Source organism: Zingiber officinale, chromosome 2B (genome assembly GCF_018446385.1).
Source record: "Zingiber officinale cultivar Zhangliang chromosome 2B, Zo_v1.1, whole genome shotgun sequence".
Taxonomy (NCBI): Eukaryota; Viridiplantae; Streptophyta; class Magnoliopsida; order Zingiberales; family Zingiberaceae; genus Zingiber; species Zingiber officinale.
Window position 1 is genome coordinate 9,629,511 of NC_055989.1, and position 21,195 is coordinate 9,650,705.

Sequence of the window (21,195 nt, forward strand, 5' to 3'; positions counted from 1 at the left end):
CTTCAACTCTTTCAAATACCCTACAATACCACCTAGGTATACTCTAAACTATCCTAAATCTTCTTTTACATAGTTCTCGCACTTGTTTTGCAAATTTTTATGTATATCATTAAAATTAGGAAACGACGCAATGTTTCTAAGAAAATGTTGGTTTCAAAATCCCAATTTTATTAGATTTTTCAAAATTTGGACTTAGCCTAGGCATTTACCATAGAAATCATGTTCCCCTAGTTTCAGCCAGAGCATCTCACAAGCACACTAGGCATAACTTGTTTGTGTTTGAAAAACTTAGAACGGCGTAAGATGCATAGGGTACAACCTAGACTTCAGAATGCTTATTTTTGTGCATTGCAGGAAGTTTGGGCGTTAAATACGAAAAATACAGTAATCAAGTTAAGTGATCCTGACTTAGTCAAATCTAACTGGATTTCCAACTTAACTTGACTAACCAAGTGAAAACTGTTACCCTCTAGGTAAGCAGTTATTAGCTAGTGGTTAGACATTTGGCCCAGGGGATTAAATGATTAATTTTCAAAATTACTCATGCTTGGACTTTAGGACTACTTGAATTTGAATGAACGACCTTAATTAAAAATTTTCTTACAAGTGAAGCTCCTCCCTCTTTCCAGCTAAAATTTAACTAAGTCTTTCAAACTAAATATCTTTCAAAACTTATCTTTTCTTAAGAACTTTTTAAAATTCAGTATTTTTCAGTTCAAAATCAAACTAAGTATTTTTCAACTTTAGCTATATGTTCTAATAACATTTTCAAAGCTATTTTTCAAACGCTTATTAAAATTTTAGCTAAGTGACTTCTATAGTCGTTTTCAAATATTTTTAGCAAATGCCTTCAAACTTAGCCAATTTTGAGAAAAATTCTATTTCAAACATAAAGTCTTTCGAATCTAACTAACTTTTCTCAAAAAGGTTTTTCAAAAGTTACCTAAGTACTTTTTCGTATTTTGCTAAGTTACTTTTTGAAGTACAAATAATCTTCCTTAGTTAAAGTTACTCTTCAAACTTAATCCTTTTAAGCCAGCTTAAAAGATTTTCTCTAAATCCTTAACATTTACTTAGTTAAATGTCTTACAAAGAAAATTTCTTCTAAGTGATTAAGCAATTCCAAATTTAACCAAGTATTTTTCAAAAAGCTTTTCAAATTTAACTAAGTGCTTTGATATCACAAAATTAGCTAAGTTATTTTTCAAAGTTGAAATAAATTATGACAAATATTTTTAGCTAAAAGTCTTACAATAACATCTCTTCCAAGTATTTTTCAAGGTATAACTAAACATTTCTTCAAAATCCTTTCAAATATACCTAAGTACTATCATTTTTTTTACTCTCCTTGTATTTTGATGTATGATAAAGGGGGGAGAGTAGCATAAAATTCAAAAAGAAGTAGCATAAAATTCAAAAAAAAAATTCAAAAGAAAGCTCTAATTAAGGGGGAGCCTTACACTTTAAAGTTTTAGCTTAAGCTTTGTTAGCGTCTAAAATTGTTTACTTATTCTTGCTTATACTAAAATTTTAAAAATTGTTACTTATGCATCTGTTTACTTATGCCTGTTTTTACTTAACCTTGAATTTCAGTTGCCATAATCAAAAAGGGGGAGATTGTTGGTGCGGGAAGCATCCGACGATCGAACCCGTGTTTTGATAATGACAAAGGATTCAAAGTTAAGTTATTTTGTGATCTAACAGTTTGAATAAGTTTGCAGAAAAGTCCTAAGTGTACTTAGACAAAAACTCTAGCTACGGTTAGGCAGGTGGAAAACCCTAGGGGGTGGCAACCCTAGGTCATAGGGGGTGGTAACCCTATGCGGAAAGTCTTGGCGGGTCGAGGATTTCAAGTAAAAGTCCTAGGGGGTGGTAACCCTAGGTGAAAAGTCCTGGTGTCGCGAACCAGGTGGAAGACTGGACGGGTCGGGGAGCGGGCGTCCAGCAGAAAGTCCGAAAGCATCGAGTGCCAAGAAAAAGTCTAGTCGATCTGGAGGATCGTGCTGGCATCACGTAAATCTCCTGAGTGGAGTAGGTGAGGATGTGTTCCCCATAGAGGGAACAGTAGGCGTCGGGTTGACCTAGGGTTTTCGGTTGGAAATCTGAAGTCAGACCCGGACAGTCCGGAGACTGTCAATATTTTATTTATGACTATTATGCGCTAACTTTATTTTGCAGGGTATGTGTTTGGGACTAACACATTTTGCAAGAACAAAGGAGCAAGTCACACCTCGGATGAACAGTGTCCGAGGCACCTCCATAGAGCTTGGAGGCGCCTCGGGTGCAAAGTGTGAGCTGGCTGCGAAGAGGAGCTGGAGGCGCCTCGGACGGAGGTGGAGGCGCCTTGGACCAGAGCTTGGAGGCACCTTGGAGCGGCCATGGAGGCGCCTTAAGCAGGATAAGTGACGAACTTTTCAGCACTGATCCACGCGGCTAACTCGGCGTGTTGGAGGCGCCTTGGATGGTGTTGGAGGCGCCTCCAGCAGTGCATAAAAGGGGGTCTCAAGGCAGCAACAAGAACACAACTTTCTAAGCCATCTTTGTGCAACGAGCTGCTCAAGTAACGACCCGATAAAGCTACAACTCAAAGCCAACAACCCGAAGCTCTAAATCTGCTATTTCCTTTTGTTGTTGGTAAATTTAACAGCTTTTATTGTACGTAATTTGTAACACCTTTCGAGCTTATAGTTGTTGCCCACCGGAAGCGATCAACGATCGCGGGCCTTGGACTAGGAGTCGCCACAGGCTCCGAACCATGTAACCAACTTGTGTTAGCATTTGTTCTTTTCTTGTCCGCTGTGTTTTATCTACTCGATACGTTTTAAATCGAACGAAATAGCCACGAGCGCTATTCCCCCCCCCCCCCCCTCTAGTGCTTCTTGATCCAACAGATTGTGTGTTTACTTGCTCCGGCGAACCTCGGCTCTTTGCGGCGGCGATCCACTGTCCCCTGCGGTGATCCTCTTCCTCTCGTAAGCGTTCCTTCTCCCTTTCCATCGCTCCTTTTCCACTGCTCCTTTTCCTCCACTGTTCCGGTGTCTATCCAGCATCTGTTTTGCGTTTTTCTCCTCCTTCGTTCGTCGAGCTCTTTACTTCTCAGTTTCGCGGCGATGGCGAGTTCTTCTCAGCCTTCCGACCCAGCTCACGATCTCTGGTATAATGCCATGGAGACTCGGTTTAACGTGGGCGACGACAAGGGTCTTGTACTTCTATTATCCCAAACAGTCCGAGCTGGGCACTTACCTTTTCCAATCTCGCATCGGTCTGCTCTTTTTTGACAAAATGTCCACCTCCAACAAACACTGGAAGGAGTACTTCTTCTTTCTGAGACTCCTCGAGTGGCCAAGCTTCTGGACCAAATGGCAGGTTGGGCTTCCCCCTCAACCGAACTTGAAGAAGTACAAGACCCGGTCGGACTACCTCCATACTGCTAACATGTTGGCCTGCCTGAAGTTCGACATCCATAAGTTGTTGTCAGAGGGCGTGATGTACGTGTTTGGACTGAGTTCGATCCGAACAAAGCTTCCGAGCAGCGTAGGTATGAAATTCCTCAACCTTCTTCCCTTGAGTCTAACCGGTTCTTATCTTCTTTTGTAGCCGACATCATGATGCGCGCTCGGGCAGCCGGTATAATGAAGGCCAAGCAAGCTAAGATTGAAGTAGCTGCAGCCAAGGAGATGGGACGGCTCGGCTTGACTCCCGTCGGCTCACAGGAGAGTACTGTTGGGGAGACCCCAATTGTGGGCGAGGGGACCGCCGAACGGACGCCCGGCGTAGGAGGGGTGGCTGACCCGTGTCCGGTCCGAGAAGTACCACCTGCCGTCCATACTGAGGGATCGGGGTCCTCAGGCGATGAGGTACCGCTCACTCGAAAGAGATGCCGAACGGACACGCCTTCTCGCTCCGCCACCTCGGCCGTACAAGCTTCCGCAGGGGGAGGCACCCCGTCTCCAGCCGCCCCCGAAACAGTGGAGGCTACTTCCTCTGATCAGACTCCGTCTTTAGCTAAGCTACCAGAGTCGCTCATCGTTCGGCCGATCACTTCCTTGCCTCCGGCTAGGCGGAGGATAACACGGTTCGCTCTTCTTCCAGTCCTCCCTGCCCAAGCTTCCGGCCCGACCACCTCTTCTCAATCGGCGCCGAGCGGGCGACGATCCATCACCGCGACACTTCGCCTGCCGATGGAGGATCTTCTTGTGCCGGGCGACCAACCTAGCTCTCCTCGGCATCAAGTGTATATTCGTGGTCAGCTCACTCGTATCTAGGAGGAAGCAAGGGCACGAGCGGCTGTGAAATCCTTGGCGCGCTCGCCGGTAGTCATCTGGAAATGTCCACCGGGGTTAGTATTCACAAATATCAATTCATGAGTTACCTCTGATCAGCACTAATGCTTGCTTACAGTTCTGGGTGGAGAACATTGTCATGTGCCAGTGGTTGGCTCAAGTGGAGGACGAGCTGAAGAAGCTCAAGATCTCTAGAGGCGCCTCCTCTTCCTCCCAGGGACCACCACTCGCTCAGATACAGGCCGACCTGGAAAAGGCCCGACAGCTTCTCACGGCAGAGCAGCAGAAGTCGACTGACTAGGCCAACCGGTTGGATCAGATCAAGGCGCAACTGAAGACTTATGACCGAAAACTCGATCTGGCTTCCACAAGGAAACAGTGTGTTGGTGCGGGAAGCATCCGACGATCGAACCTAAGTTTTGATAATGGCAAAGGATTCAAAGTTAAGGTGCTTTGTTTTCTGACAGCTTTTGCTGAGTGTTTCAGGAAAGTCCTAACTGCGGTTAGGCAAGGTAAAACCCTAGGGGGTGGTAACCCTAGGTCATAGGGGGTGGTAACCCTATGCGGAAAGCCTTGGCAGGTCGATGGCTTCAGGCAAAAGTCCTAGGGGGTGGTAACCCTAGGTGGAAAGTCCTGGTGTCGCGAACCCGGTGAAAGTCCGGGCGGTGAGCGGATGTTCGATGAAAGTCCGGGAGCATCGAGTGCCGAGCAAAGTCCAGTCGATCCGAGGATCGCACTGGCAAAAGTAAAATCTCCAGGAGAGGAGGCGTTCCCCGTAGAGGGAACAATGGCGTCGGGTCGACCTAGGGTTTCAACTGGAAATCCGAAGTCAGACAGAGACTGTCATAATTTCATATTCATACTATTATTTTGTGTTAACTTTGTGTTGCAGGTATCTTTGGATTAACATACTTGCAGGTACCAAAAACACAAAGAAGGACTCGGATGAACAGTGTCCGAGGCGCCTCCATGGAGCTTGGAGGCGCCTCGGGTGCGAGCCAGGAAAAGGCCAGCGCAGCAGACTGGAGGCGCCTTGAATGGAGATCAAGGCGCCTTGGACCGGAGGTTGAAGGCGCCTTGGATAGGCTGAAGGCGCCTTGAACCAGATAGAGTTCGACCAGGTCAGTGCTGATCCACGCGGGTGACTCGGCTCGTTCAAGGCGCCTTAATGAACAGTATAAGGCGCCTTGAACCCCCTTTATAAGGGGTCTCGACCAGTAGCTTCACACATCTTCTTCCAAGTGACTCAAGTGCTACGTGCTGCTCCAAACGACGTTCCGAAGTGCTGCTACTTGTGCCCGACGACCAGGAGCTCCGAATCTTCATTTCTTTGTCGTTGGTATAATTAATTACTGTCATTTATTGTACTTCAATTTGTAATCGTTTATCGAGCTTATAGTTGTTGCCCACCGGAAGCGATCAAGGATCGCGGGCCTTCGAGTAGGAGTCGCCTTAGGCTCCGAACGAAGTAATGTCTGTGTTTGTGTTTATTTACATTTTCCGCTGCTTTAATTACTCTACGAACGTTTTACGATTCCGATAATCGAACGAAATAGCCGCGAACGCTATTCACCCCCCCCCCTCTAGCGTGGTTTCGATCCAACAATTGGTATCAGAGCGGGGTCGTTTTGAATTGGTGTAACCACCTTTCAAAATAAATTTTTACGCAGTTTTTTTTATTTTCGGAGTCGAATTAGAATTTAGCCTTATAGCTATATTCTAATTTCTGTTTCCCTCGAATCGACTTTTGCTCGAAGTAGGTGCAACACCACTCGAGTTCGTCTTTATTATTCTTTATTCCAGCACTACTAATCCAAGACTCAGTCTTGGAACATATTTTGTTGTTTTCTTTTGTTACATATTATAAATGGCCCAACAAGAGGGTTTCAGCACTGTACGTCCCCCGCTATTCTCCGGAGAGGATTTTGGCTACTGGAAGGGAAGAATGGAAACGTATCTAAAGATACAATTCGAAACGTGGATGATCATAAAGACGGGACTGAAACTGCCAATCGATGACGACGGCAAAACTACACCCTGCGAGAAGTGGGACGCTTCTTTAATAAAAAAGGTGGAAGCCGACGCCAAAGCTACCTGCACCCTCCAGTGTGGTCTTACCAAGGAAGAACTCAACAGAGTTGGCCCATTCTCCTCTGCAAAGGAGCTCTGGGAAAAGCTCATCGAACTCCATGAAGGCACTGACGACACCAAGGTAAGTAAAAGAGATCTTTTGCTTAATAAATTATACAATCTAAAAATGCAGGAAGGCGAAACAGCTAGCTCTCTTCACGCGAGAATACAAGATATCCTTAACTCTCTTCACGGAATTGGCCAAAAGATAGAAAATCGGGACGTGATAAGGTATGCCCTAAACTCGTTTCCAAGGAATACATTGTGGGCATCAATGGTAGATGCCTACAAAGTTTCCAAGGATTTATCTTCTTTAAAACTAGATGAACTTTTTAGTGAATTTGAACTTCATGAGCAGACTAATGCACAGCCTACCGAGAAAGGTATTGCGTTGGTTGCAGGTACAAGCCGAACCCGGGAACCAAGACCACGACGGAGAACCGAACCAGCATCAGAAGCTGAACCAGATTCTGACGATGAAGAAGGTGACATTACAACCGAGCTGGTAAACCTCGTGAAGAAGCTTTACAAGACGAAAGGATTTGACAAAAGAGATCTAAAGAAGGCAGTAAAATCAAAGGAAGGCCCACAAAATACAAAGATGAAGTTTGAAGTTACATGCTACGGGTGTAACCAAAAGGGCACATCAAATCCAACTGCCTAACCTGAAGGAGGTCAAAAAGCAAAGAAGGAAAAAGGTCCTTAAGGCAACATGGGACGAATCTTCATCGGAGGACGACGACGACGAGCTCGAACAAACGAGTCTACTTGCATTAATGGCCCGGGACCAAGTCGTCGAATACGGATGCGAGAGCGAGTCTGAGGCCGAGTCCGAGCAAAGCCACGGATCCGTATCCGTTTCCGAAGGACCAGACCCCACTGTAAGTATTTCCCGGTTGAATACTTTAGTTAGCTATTTATTGCGCAAATTAGCTAAGTCAAACCTGAAAGTTAAGTCACTTCTAAAGGAAGTAAGTGTCCTTAAAGAAGTGGCTAACACCAAACCTTTACCTGACCAGAGTCAGACTGAATTACCAACTCAAGTTCAAAAACTTGAGAAAGAAAATTCAAATCTAACAAATCAGGTTAAAAATTTAGAAAATACCTTAGAACGGTTTACTTTGGGCTCCAAGAATTTGGACTTGATTCTTGGGACACAAAGAGCCGTCTACAACAGAACTAGAGTGCATAGTTCACTAGTTCATGGCATTCAAACATACTAGAGTGCGGACTAATAAAAATGCTAAAAAGTCCTAATGCTTAAAAAAACAAAACTCGTTGGATCCCTGAGATCTTTATTCCAAGTTCCTGCCCACACACATCTTTGTAGCATTGTCCTCCAGCCTCCGCTAATCCATCTTTCCTTTACCTTTATCTGCAGTATAAGGAAAAAGAAGTATCTGTAAGCTTGGGAGCTTAGTAAGAAACCATCTATCTCACAAAACATGCCTTCGATGTAATTTATGTTTTTAAAACATGCTATTTGAAATACATGCTGATAATTATGCTAAGATTTCTAAAACATGGTTGATAAAACATGGCATAATGACATACAATACATGGCATTCAAAACTAAGCATAGAACTATCATGTGAATCCATAAGAAAACTAAACTGAAATGGAAGCTGAGCTGGACTAATATCAAACTAATGCTAAAGCTGCGTTGTGTTCACATAACTAATTCGTGAAGTTTGAAAACTATTTATTATAAATAGATGAAAATACTAATCATACTGCTGATGGGCCCGGCAACTGTACTTGCTATGCGCGCATCCCTAACTAGACCCGGGGTTGCAAGACCCGAATTTAGTAGGGTTTACTAGGTTATCTAAACCTAGGGACGACTATGGGAGCCCAACCCAAGGACATCTAGTCCAGTACAGTGCCACTAATAAAAGTAAAATACTGGGTCATAAGCTAACTAATTTATCTTGCTTTTACTAGGTTATCTGAACCTAGAGCTAGTTTATCTGAACCTAGAGGCGACTATGGGAGCCCGCCCATTGGACCGTAGTCCCATATAAGCTGAAGCAAGACTAAATATGCTATTTGAAATGCTCCTACTGCATTTACTGAGCTATTAAAATGCTTACTGTAGCATTTTTCCTGAGCTAAACATTTTATCAAACACTTGGTGTGCACTAAAACACACCCTACATACTAAAAATCTGCATACAACTAAATTAATGCATAAAACCATACGAATAGCTACTTATACTGCAGGTGAGGGGTTTCTTACATTCTGCGCTAGATTTCCTTACGATCTGATCGTTAGATTTCAGGAGAAGACGATCCTTTCGACGATCCTCTTACGTCTATGTGTTCTTCTTGCGGAGAGGAGCGCCCTTGTGCCGGAATCGTCGCCGGAAGATGTTCCTACGTCCCTAGAGATGAAACCCTAGATGTTTGCTTGAAGTGGGGTGCAGAGAGGGTGAGGAGGAGAGGAGGGTGGCATGAGGGTTTGAGGGAGAGGAAGAAATTCCCGATTCAAAATAAACCCTCACTTAATTATTTCCCTATTTATATTAAGTAGTTTATTCGGCCAACTTAAACTTAAATATAATTGCTTCCCTCTTCTTTCAGCACACCCCTGCTGGGGCCTCCTGGTTACTAGAGTTGTCTATAAGATATAGGGTCTCATAGGTCTCGGGTTCAATTCCCGCTTAGGCTATTTTACGTTTCTATTTATTTTTGCTACTTCCGCTACTCTAAAAATTCCATAAAAATATCCTAAAATTTCAGAAAAATAATAGAATATTTCTAAAAATCTTTTGAGAATATTCGGGCGTTACAATCCCCCATACCTTATAAAAAGTTCATCCTTGAACTTATAACAATTCTGGGTACTTCTGTCTCATACTGGCTTATGTCTCCCAAGTTGCCTCTTCTGTAGTGTGATTTTGCCATATGACTTTTACTATTGGTACCTCCTTGTTCCGCAATTTCTTAACTGCTCGATCTATTATCTGAATAGGCCGACTATCATAGCTGAGATCTTCACGGACTTGTACCGACTGGGGCTCAATCACCTGGGTGGCATCTAGGATATGCTTTTTCAGCATTGAGACATGGAATACATTATGAATAGCTGACATCTCCTGGGGTAGTTCTAGCTCATATGCTACCTTACCAACTCTTCTGGTAATAAGGTATGGTCCCACGTATCTGGGACTTAGTTTGCCCTTTTTCCCAAAACGCATTACTCCCTTCATGGGAGCCACTCAGAGAAATACTGTATCCCCAACTGAAAACTCTAAGGGTCTGCGCCGTGTATCAGCATAGCTTTTCTGGCAGCTCTGAGCTGTCTCTATCCTCTGGCGGATCTGCTGTATAGTTGCTGTGGTATCTGCTACTAGATCTGTCTGAAGTTCTAGTTCTTTCTGTTCACCACTTTCATACCAGCAGATTGGAGATCTACACCTCCGCCCATAGAGAGCCTCGTAAGGTGCCATACCGATAGTGACCTGATAGCTATTGTTGTATGCAAATTCTGCTAAACTCAGATATTTGCACCAACTTCCCTTGAAGTCTAGGGCACATGCTCGGAGCATATCTTCGAGTACCTGATTTACCCGCTCCGTCTGACCATCTGTCTGAGGATGGAAGGCTGTGCTAAATTTTAACTTGGTGCCCAATGTTGCCTGTACACACTCCCAGAAGTGTGATGTGAATCTACTATCCCTGTCTGAAATAATGGTCCGTGGGACTCCATGCAGTCTGACAATCTCCTTAAGATACAACTGAGCTAGCTGCTTCATGGAGTAGGATATCCTGATAGCTAAGAAGTGGGTTGATTTAGTCAACCTGTCGACTATTACCCAGATGGCATCAAAACCATTCGTGGTTCTGGGTAATCCCACTATAAAATCCATGGAAATATCCTTCCACTTCCATTCTGGGATCTGAATGGGCTGCAGAACTCCTCCTGGTCTCTGATGTTCTGCCTTGACCCTCTGACAGGTCAGACAAATACTAACATACCTAGCGACTTCTCTTTTCATCCCAGGCCACCAAAAATATTTCTTCATGTCTTGGTATATTTTGGTGGAACCAGGATGCATCGCATAAGGAGTTATGTGAGCCTCGTCTAGAATCTTCCTCTGTAGTTCCTCCTGATCCGGAACGCATAGTCTGTCACCAAAATATAATACCCCACTATCTGAGACCCTGAACTCTCCATTTTCTGATTCTGTTAACCCTTGCTTGATTTTCTAAATTTCAGGGTCCTAATCCTGAGCTGTCTGGATGTCACCAAGCAAGGTAGATGCTAAAGTCATAGTAGAGAGCTGTCCCACTATAAGTTCGAGACCAAAATCTGTGATCTCCTTTTGTAGGGGTGGTGACATGGCTGCTAGGGATAATAAGGTAGCACTAGACTTCCTGCTAAATGCGTCTGCCACCTTATTGGCCTTTCCTGGGTGGTAGAGGATGTCTATATCATAGTCCTTGACCAGCTCGAGTCATCTGCGCTGTCGCATATTCAGATCCTTCTGAGTGAAGAAGTACTTCAAACTCTGATGATCTGTATACACTCTGCACTGAGCTCCATACAAGTAATGTCTCCAAATTTTGAGAGCGAAGACAACTGCTGCAAGCTCGAGGTCATGAGTAGGGTAGTTCTTCTCATAATCCTTGAGTTGTCTGGAGGCATAGGCGATCACCTTGCCATTTTGCATCAGTACTGCTCCTAGTCCCAACTTAGAGGCATCACTATAAATATCAAAGCTGTCTGTGTTTTCTGGTAGAGCCAGAATGGGAGCACTGGTCAATCTCCTCTTTAGCTCCCTGAAGCTGTTCTCACAGTCCTCTGTCCACTGAAATTTTCGGTTCTTTCTGGTAAGAGCTGTCAGTGGGGAGGCTATCATGGAGAAGTCCTCTACGAATTTTCTGTAATAGCCTGCTAGTCCTAGGAAGCTTCTGATCTCACTGGCGTTCTTAGGTCTTTTCCAGTTACTCACAGCCTCTATCTTGCTAGGGTCTACCATGATACCATCCCGGGAGATGATGTGACCCAAAAAGGACACCTGATCGAGCCAGAATTCACACTTCGTGAACTTGGCGTACAGCTAGTTCTGCTGAAGGATCTGTAGTACTGTCTTCAGGTGCTCTGCGTGTTCTTCCTGAGTTCTGGAATAGATAAGAATGTCGTCGATGAACACGATAACAAACTTATCTAAGTATTCCCTGAATACTCTGTTCATGAGATCCATGAAAGTAGCTGGAGCATTTGTCACGCCAAAGGGCATGACTACGAACTCATAATGTCCGTATCTGGTCCTGAAGGCTGTCTTGGGTATATCACCTTCTTTAACTCTAACCTGGTGATATCCTGACCGGAGGTCTATTTTTGAGAACACTGCTGCTCCCTTTAGCTGATCAAACAAGTCATCTATTCTGGGAAGAGGATACCTGTTCTTGATCGTGACTTGGTTCAGTGCTCTGTAATCTATACACAGGCGCATGCTCCCGTCCTTCTTCTTCATGAACAATACAGGCGCTCCCTATGGTGAGTGAATAGGACGTATGAAGCCCTTGTCAAGCAGCTCCTGTAGTTGCTCCTGAAGTTCCTTCAGTTCTGTTGGAGTCATATGGTAAGGTGCTTTGGAGATGGGATTTGTACCGGGAATGAGCTCTATCTCAAATTCAATCTCCCTGTCTGGTGCTAGACCTGGTAACTCCTCAGGGAAGACTGCTGGGTAGTCGCATACAACTCGGACCTCTTCTAGCTTTTGGTCCTTGTTCTGATTGGTATTGACTACATGCGCTAAAAATCCCGTACATCCTGAATCTAGCAATTTCTGTGCTTTCAGAGCTGAGAGAAATTTCTTGGCTTTTCTCTTTGGTTCTCTGATGTACTCAAATTGTACTCATGCTTCAGGTTGGAATATGACTTTCTGTTTACGGCACTCGATAGAGGCACCGTACCTGATCAGGAAGTCCATTCCAAAAATGACATCGTAATCAGTCATATCTAGCACTATCAGATCACAAAAGAGTTCTCTGTCTGCTATAATGACTGGCACTGCTCTGAGCCAGTGCGTGAATGTCATAATTTCTCCTGAAGGTAGTGTTGTCAAAAACTGACCACTAAGTGTATCTGGAGCTATTGCTAACTTTTCGACGAATGCCCTGGATATATAAGAATGGGTTACCCTAGTATCGAATAAGACAGTTGTACTTTGCTGTAAAATACTGATCTGACCTGTAACAACTGTCGAGGCATTCGCTACATCCTCTCTGGTGAGTGAATAGATCCTCGCGTTCGTCGTGGCTGAGGGGGCTTCTAGTCTGCCCTGGCTGATGTATGGACCATCTAAAGCAGCCTGCATCTGGTGTAACTAGGTTGGCTGGCCTCCATACTGAATTGGTTGTGGTTGAGGAAAACTAGTCTTGTTCGGGCACTGCTTAGCCATATGCCCCTTTTGTCCACATTCGAAGCATCCTCGTGTGCCCTTGCGACAAACTCCTGGGTGGAATTTCCCACAAGTAGAACACTTGGGATAACTAGGCTGTTTGCTGGCTGGTCCTCCTTTTGGGTAACTCCCTAGTTTGCGTTTGTTGCTGGAGTTCCCTTTCCAGTTAGAGCTGTGGCCCTGGTGTTTCTGAGTACCTAAGCCTCCCTGACCTTTGGACTCTGAGAGGACCTGCTTCTGCTGTTTGATATTGTTCTGGTAGTGCTCGGTGGTCAGAGCACTGCTTACTAGTTCTTCAGTGGTTTGCGGCCTATGGACGCTGCTGGCCACGTTCATTGCTATTTCTGGCCTTAGCATCTTGAGCATCAACCGGACTCGTTCTTTTTCAGTGCTGACTAGTTCAGGGCATAGACGAGCCAATCTGTTGAATTTCTTCACGGCTTCCTCCACTGAAAGGTTGCCCTGGCGAAATTCAGTGAACTCGTCGTAGTGGCGGTTTGTGACCCGCATGTGAAAGAACTCTTCAAATAATTCTCTCTCGAAGTCAGCCCATGTCATCTAGTTCACTGGGTGCTTTACTTTAATTCTTTCCCACCACATCCGTGCGTCTCCTATCAGGCAGAAGGAGACGCATTTCACCTTTTCAACCTCTGGCCAGTCCAGAAGTTCCATCGTACTCTCCAGTGTTTTGAACCAGGCTTGGGCATCCCATGGTTCACTAGTGCCTGAGAAGTTCTCTGGCTTGATTCTCTGCCACTGGATCAGATAGGCTTCTCTCGTTGCCCCTGCTGTTGAGGCTACCGGTGCTGCAGGTTGGACTGATGGAACCTCTATCACTACTGGGGTTGCTAAGTTAGGTTCTGGTGTGACAGTGGGAGTGTTCTGCTGATTAGCCCTTAAGGTGGCTATCTCCTGTTGCTGTTCAGCTAGCTGCTTTTGTAACTGAGCCACTACTGTTGTAAGGTCTGGGGGAGGCACTGAACTGCCTGCCTCATGCTGGGGCTCAGTAGCTGGTGTCTTTCTAGATGGTCGTCCTCGTACCATTTTCTAGAGAGATAGAGGGCATGCATAACTAATACAATCATGTTTATATAACTACTATTTCTATCATGTTAATTGCTATCATATATCAACATGCTACCGTTATCTATAAACATGAAAGCAACATGAAAGCAAAAACATAAATAAAGTGAGAGGTATTCTTACTTGGAAGCTGAAGGTTCAATGCTGATGTGTGTGTAGGAAGTATGGAATTTGGCTCTGATACCACTCTGTAACGACCCGCCTCCTACTCGACTAGGCTGCGAGGCCGGACCGTCACATTATGTTGTGCTAGGCTATAAGTGCGGAAAACTGTACTAATTAAAATTTCACTCTGCTAATGACTATTACTGTCTGTAAGATTAGGTTCAAAGACCTTTTCATTGACATACTTATACTAGGGAAGGAACTCAAACTTCCTATTTGATCAGGACTGAAATGAGACCCTTCCAGCTGAATTCAGACATCCCAATCGATCGGTTGATCGATTGGAGGTGTCTGATCGATCCACTGATCGATTCAGCGTGCTACTGTGCACGGACGAATTTCTGGATCGATTGGCTGATCGATTCAGCTTGACCAATCGATCCAGGGATCAATTCAGCGTGCTACTGTGCACGGACGCATTTATGGATCGATCGGCTGATCGATCCAAGCTGATCAATCGATCCACTGATCGATTCGGCTTGTTACTGTGCACGGGGTAAATTCTGGATCGATCGGTTGATCGATCCAGACTTGCCAATCGATAGAGTGATCGATTCCAAAGCTCTCTGTTCGCGAGAGCTAATTCCCCGATCGATCGGTTGATCGATCCATTAACTCTCTGTTCTCGACAGAATGCTACCGGATCGATCGGCTGATCGATCCAAGAGCTTACTGTTCGCGGAACGAGCTCCCCAATCGATCAGATGATCGATTGAGGGCCCTCCAATCGATCGGCTGATCGATTGGGGTTTCTGATTTCGCAGCTGAGCTCTGATTTCAACACTGTTTCGTGCACAAATCACATATATAAGTTCTAAAATAGCTGGAAAACATCCTAATATCAAACAACTAGTATTCTAAGTATGGCATAGTGCATAGTTCACTAGTTCATGGCATTCAAACATACTAGAGTGCGGACTGATAAAAATGCTAAAAAGTCCTAATGCTTAAAAAAACAAAACTCGTTGAATCCCTAAGATCTTTATTCCAAGTTCCTACCCACACACATCTTTGTAGCATTGTCCTCCAGCCTCCGCTAATCCATCTTTCCTTTACCTTTATCTGCAGTATAAGGAAAAAGAAGTATCTGCAAGCTTGGGAGCTTAGTAAGAAACCATCTATCTCACAAAACATGCCTTCAATGCAATTTATGTTTTTAAAACATGCTATTTGAAATACATGCTGATAATTATGCTAAGATTTCTAAAACATGGTTGCTAAAACATGGCATGATGGCATACAATACATGACATTCAAAACTAAGCATAGAACTATCATGTGAATCCATAAGAAAACTAAACTGAAATGGAAGCTGAGCTGGACTAATATCAAACTAATGCTAAAGCTGCGCTGTGTTCACATAACTAATTTGTGAAGTTTGAAAACTATTTATTATAAATAGATGAAAATACTAATCATACTGCTGATGGGCCCGGCAACTGTACTTGCTATGTGCGCATCCCTAACTAGACCCGGGGTTGCAAGACCCGAATTTAGTAGGGTTTACTAGGTTATCTAAACCTAGGGACGACTATGGGAGCCCAACCCAAGGACATCTAGTCCAGTACAGTGCCACTAATAAAAGTAAAATACTGGGTCATAAGCTAACTAATTTATCTTTCTTTTACTAGGTTATCTAAACCTAGAGCTAGGTTATCTGAACCTAGAGGCGACTATGGGAGCCCGCCCATTGGACCGTAGTCCCATATAAGCTGAAGCAAGACTAAATATGCTATTTGAAATGCTCCTACTGCATTTACTGAGCTATTAAAATGCTTACTGTAGCATTTTTCTGAGCTAAACATTTTATCAAACACTTGGTGTGCACTAAAACACACCCTACATACTGAAAATCTGCATACAACTAAATTAATGCATAAAACCATACGAATAGCTACTTATACTGCAGGTGAGGGGTTTCTTACATCCTGCGCTAGATTTCCATACGATCTGATCGTTAGATTTCCGGAGAAGATGATCCTTTCGACAATCCTCTTACGTCTATGTGTTCTTCTTGCGGAGAGGAGCGCCCTTGTGCCGGAATCGTCGCCGGAAGATGTTCCTACGTCCCTAGAGATGAAACCCTAGATGTTTGCTTGAAGTGGGGCGCCGAGAGGGTGAGGAGGAGAGGAGGGCGGCGTGAGGGTTTGAGGGAGAGGAAGAAATTCCCGATTCAAAATAAACCCTCACTTAATTATTTCCCTATTTATATTAAGTGGTTTATTCGGCCAACTTAAACTTAAATATAATTGCTTCCCTCTTCTTTCAGCACACCCTTGCTGGGGCCTCCTGGTTACTAGAGTTGTCTATAAGATATAGGGTCTCATAGGTCTCGGGTTCAATTCCCGCTTAGGCTATTTTACGTTTCTATTTATTTTTGCTACTTCCGCTACTCTAAAAATTCCATAAAAATATCCTAAAATTTCAGAAAAATAATAGAATATTTCTAAAAGTCTTTTGAGCATTTTCGGTCGTTACAGTGGAGGTCGGTGCTAACGAAGGAGCAGAGGGCGTAAGAGAAGGGGTAATGGCATCTTCGGGTTGGTCTACCGATCGGGAAACGATATGCTCCAAAACAAAAACTAGGACGGGAGAACCTGCAGCATCTGTTATGGGAGAGGGTCAATAGCCGGTCGACACCTCGAGCAAAAGTATTCCGCGTGATCTGCTTGCCCCGAGTTAGACAGCACCTGAACCAGCTCGGCCTTAGTAAATTGAACAATGCGACGCTACTGAGCAATAGTTTCATCTTTGAGTCGGTTCTCTTCTTGAAGAAGGGCTATGGAGGCAGCATGTTTCTCTTTTAGATAGATCAGGAATTGAGTCTGGTTCTCCAGATCCGCATAAGCTTTCTACTTTAACGCTACTTCAGTTTGGATCCGAGACTTGGCGGCTAACCAGAGTTCCTCATTATCTTGGCGGAGAGAAGACTGAAGATCTCGGTTTTATGTCATCTCGACTAAAGTTGTATCCTTGTAGGCGAGTAGTTGAGTCATATGGGCTAGTTGTTGGCGTAAATATGACACTTCATCATAATTAAGGGTGGATTCCCGGGGGGGCTCTCTCACACATTCGCACTTGTCTTCTACTTTCTTTCCGCTTCGTACATTGTCCTTCTGGGAAAAAAGTACTTGACTTGAGTGTCGGAGGACCTGCTCTGGGGACTTTTTCCCTAGTTTCTAGTGTCTAACGCTCATTTGCTCATATAAGTATGCGCAAAGCTCAGGTACCGTTGGCTCAAGCATCATCGCCCGTCAGCACTATATATATATATATATATATATATATAATATGAATAATAATTATGAATGGTTGGTGAATAATATTTAAATATTATAAATTATGATAATTAATAAAGTTGTTCAAATTAATATGAAAAAAAAAGTTTTTAAAATGAATAAAGAAATATGTAATATTAAACTCCTTCACTAATTAAATAAATTTTAAAAATATAATTATTATTATGACATAACTAAGTAGGACTGTAAACAAGTCGAGTCGAGCCGAGCTTTGGGGTGTTCAAACTTATTTGATAAGATAATCGAACCGAACCGAGCCGAGTTTAAAATGAACCAAACTTTTGAAATAAGTGTTCAAGCTTGGCTTGGTTTATTTTTTATAAGCTTGAGCTTGTTTGAAGCTTGGCTTGAGCTTGGTTCGTTTAGATGTTATCAAACTCTCAATTCAAGTTTGGTTCGAGCTTGGTTTGAGCTTGGCTTATTTAGATGTTATCAAACTCTCAATTCAAGCTTGTTCGAAACTTTTAATTGTTTGATTGGTTATTAAGATTGATAATTTAAATTTATTTATTTATTTTTATTTTATTGTTTATTTAGCATATTGAAAAGAATTTTATTAATAAATATAGTTTATGAACATTGTTCATACGTTGTTCATGAACATTGTTCACGAACGTTGTTCACGAACGTTAACGAGCAGAACACATATGTGTTCAAGTTTGTTTGTTTAGCTTAACTAGCTGTTCAAGCTTGTTTATTTAATTAATCTTATATATATTGAACGAACATAAACAAACTCTTATCAAGTCGAATATCAAATTTATTCATGAACACTTGGTTCATTTACAACCCTATAACTAAGTATAATTATTGCATTCCATTCAACTCTGACAAGATGCGGACAAGGTCGACATCCATTCCTGCATTATTGCATCCATCCATGCAACTCCTGCCTAGATGATGTCAGGGTCCATCTCCCAGTCTCCGTCGAACTCCATCGGAAGCAAACTGCTCTCTCCTTCATCAAAGCCCCCGAACTGCCGAACTGGTACGGCGAAGCAGAGAAAAACTGCTTTTCCTCCAGGGGCGCAAAGGAAGGCGCAATCTTCCCCACAAATTCCTCCTCTCCTTCAAGTTTTTCCTCCGCCGCAGTACTCTGTTCTTGGTCGCGCTGCATTGCATTTGCACCTCCCTGCTCCTCCTCCTCCTCCTCCTGCTGCTGGAGGCAAGTGTGATAGTCGTGGTAGGTGACGTCGTAGACCGACGGGTCGTTGTCCGATCGTTGCACCTGCTTCTTTGCCGTGCAACTGTGCGAGTCCCGATGAGCGCACCGGAAATAGGCCCTGCAGCGAGGAGAGCTCGTAAGAATGGTTTTGGTCGAATGAGATCGATGCAGTACTGTAACTGTAGACTAGTGACTGGCTGACCTTGGATATTTGGCTCCGAGGATCTCTTTCTGGCCGTACTTCCTCCAGGTGAAGCCATCGTCCTCCCCCGGACCTTCCACTCCGCCGGCCACCGTGCCCACCCTCACTTGGCACCTCCACGAGTACAGAGATTTCCTGCAAATTATACGTACTTTCATGACCATGCGGACAGTACTGCGTGCATGCGAATTACGAACGTACCTTCTCTTGGGCGTCAAGGTGCGAGGTCGCAGGGCTAGCGAGGAGCACGGAGGCCTATCGTGGCCGGCGTTGGCTTCGAAGGATTCTGCCATGAGAATTGAGTTGTGGATGGAGGAAGTGATCCTAGGAGTTAGAGCCTTGCAGAGGTCAAGGCAATGCAGATTTAACTCCAGCTCCTTGAGCAGCTCCTTGGCTTGGCTGAGCTCGGCGAGCAGAGCAGCAGCGCAGGCATTGGTCTCCATGGACGCAGCTAGCTAGCTAGCTGTCAAGAAGCAGGGGAATGGATATATCAGCTCCAATTTCCGACGCTGGGTTGTAGTAGAAGATCGATCGAAGTGCTTCCCGAGCGAGTTATATAGAATAAGGCTCAGTGAAGAAGCGCGTGGAAATTCAGCGGCGAGGGATTTGTCAGACAAAACGAGTGGTTGGGATGTGAAGGGGGACGAATATTGGAAATTCTAAGAGCAACGCTATTAACGCGTGACGCGTTAATAGTAATATAATATTATATATATATATATTATAATATATATATAATAGATGGAGCCAATGAGCAAGTGGACGGAGCCAAACAAAATAAAACATTCACCCACCGAATATTGTTGTAGACACTAGTGTCTACTTACCACCTTTCCCTAGCCACCATAACACTCATGGTCTCCATTGGTAATGGTAGTAAAAAAGTACAATCAACTCTGCTCCGTACTTTCAAAACATGATCATAAATATCCATTTTTACATGTGCTATGGTTTCAACAATAACATGGAATCTTAACATTAATTCTTGACTTATTTAGATGACATTTTATGAGCAGAACAGAAATTTTAAACCCTCGTGTCGTATTAAGCACTGTTGTTCTTTTCCTCAGGTTAGAACCAAAAAATTAAACAGGAGCTATCCTATCGCAGCGATGATCATGTGGTTAAAGTGTAAAGAGCAATTCTGAAAGACAACTCAGGAAGGCGACTGACACCGCTAGATCATCCCTCTGAACCAGAATTAGTATGAGACTTCAACAGTAGATACTGTTATAATCATTTTTTTTAGCAAGAGCCATATTTTAAGCCATTCAGTACTGCATAGCCACATTTCTATTTTGCAGTCTTTGCTTCTTAGTTCAACAAATTACATATCCTGTGTGCAGATCTACAACTAACCCTGGCTACTCGATTGCAACAAAACTAGCTAGTTAGGAATAAGGTAATTAGGATTATGGTAGATAAGTAGGGAATGCAACAATGTCTAGGACAACAAACAAAAGTCTGAACTGCTAAATGAGAAGGAATAGAAAACACATTTTTGAACTGCTAAATAAGTCAGTAGAAAAGCTTATTCGAAGAGATGTTGGCATAAACTACATTCATAATATTATGCATTCATAAATACACTTCCTCTAAGCATATATTAGATTCGTTAAAAATGCATCCACATTGGGCTCATTCCTCATAGCTTCAATTCGACTTGAACACAATCAAAGCAATAACTCTCACATAGCAATTCCTTTGTTATTTGCATCATTACTGAGATTGAACCCCATTTCACTTTGTAAGAAGACCAATCTAATAGTAGAACAAACTCCCAATTCAACCATGCAGCAATTTTCAAAATTATCAGAATAAACTTTAATACGGTGCATAATGGTAGGGTCTGATCGTCAGAAGTTAAAGAGACATGGTAGTCAGAAATCAAGGAGATGTGGCAGTCAGAAATCAAGAGAATGTGACAATCAGAAGTCAAGAAAATGAGACAGTCAACATACGGAGTAGGGTCACTCAGGGCCATCTGGCATATAAAGCCAGAGCGGGTTCTGCCGATCAAGAAACCAGGTCTGCGGCAGGATGAGTGATCAAGACGAAGCCTGACCTGTCTTCACCAGTCGGGTTTCCTCAAGCTAGCTCGCATAAACAGACTTGTCATTCTCGGTCGGGTCTGAATCATGATAGCAAGGAGAAAGGGGCTCTAGTCGCGCCCTTCCGTCCATCCAGTCTATTCATCAGCATTTAGCAGACCGACCCGGGTTGTCTTGATCACACCCAGGCAGTATAGAAGGCACTACGCGACAATAGGTCAGGAAGTCGTAACCACCTATCAGAGAATAACTACTGCATGTCAGGGAATATTCCAACTGTTGTGGTCATATGTAAATAGAACCTTCCTCCAGTCTATAGGATGAGCCACGTGTTCTCCACCACCCGACAAAGTCCTGACACCCGACACCCTCTGCAGGGATCAGTCTTCAGAAAGTACGCACTG

At 43.7% G+C, this 21,195-nt stretch overlaps 1 protein-coding gene across 2 annotated transcripts; it reads right to left on the reverse strand.

Annotated features, from left to right (window-relative positions):
• Window positions 1-18,125: 18,125 nt before the first annotated feature.
• On the reverse strand, window positions 18,126-19,255 carry LOC122048978 (transcription factor WRKY19-like). 2 transcript variants are annotated; one of them, XM_042610484.1, is made up of 3 exons: window positions 18,942-19,255; window positions 18,741-18,875; window positions 18,126-18,656 (listed from the first exon to the last, which is right to left on the reverse strand). In XM_042610484.1, exons 1-3 carry the CDS (start codon window positions 19,181-19,183, stop codon window positions 18,239-18,241), a joined length of 795 nt encoding a protein of 264 aa, XP_042466418.1. In that variant the 5' UTR covers window positions 19,184-19,255; the 3' UTR covers window positions 18,126-18,238. The 2 variants fall into 2 exon arrangements, with proteins under 2 accessions (XP_042466418.1, XP_042466417.1); XM_042610483.1 differs by having other exon boundaries at window positions 18,741-19,255.
• Window positions 19,256-21,195: the final 1,940 nt, after the last annotated feature.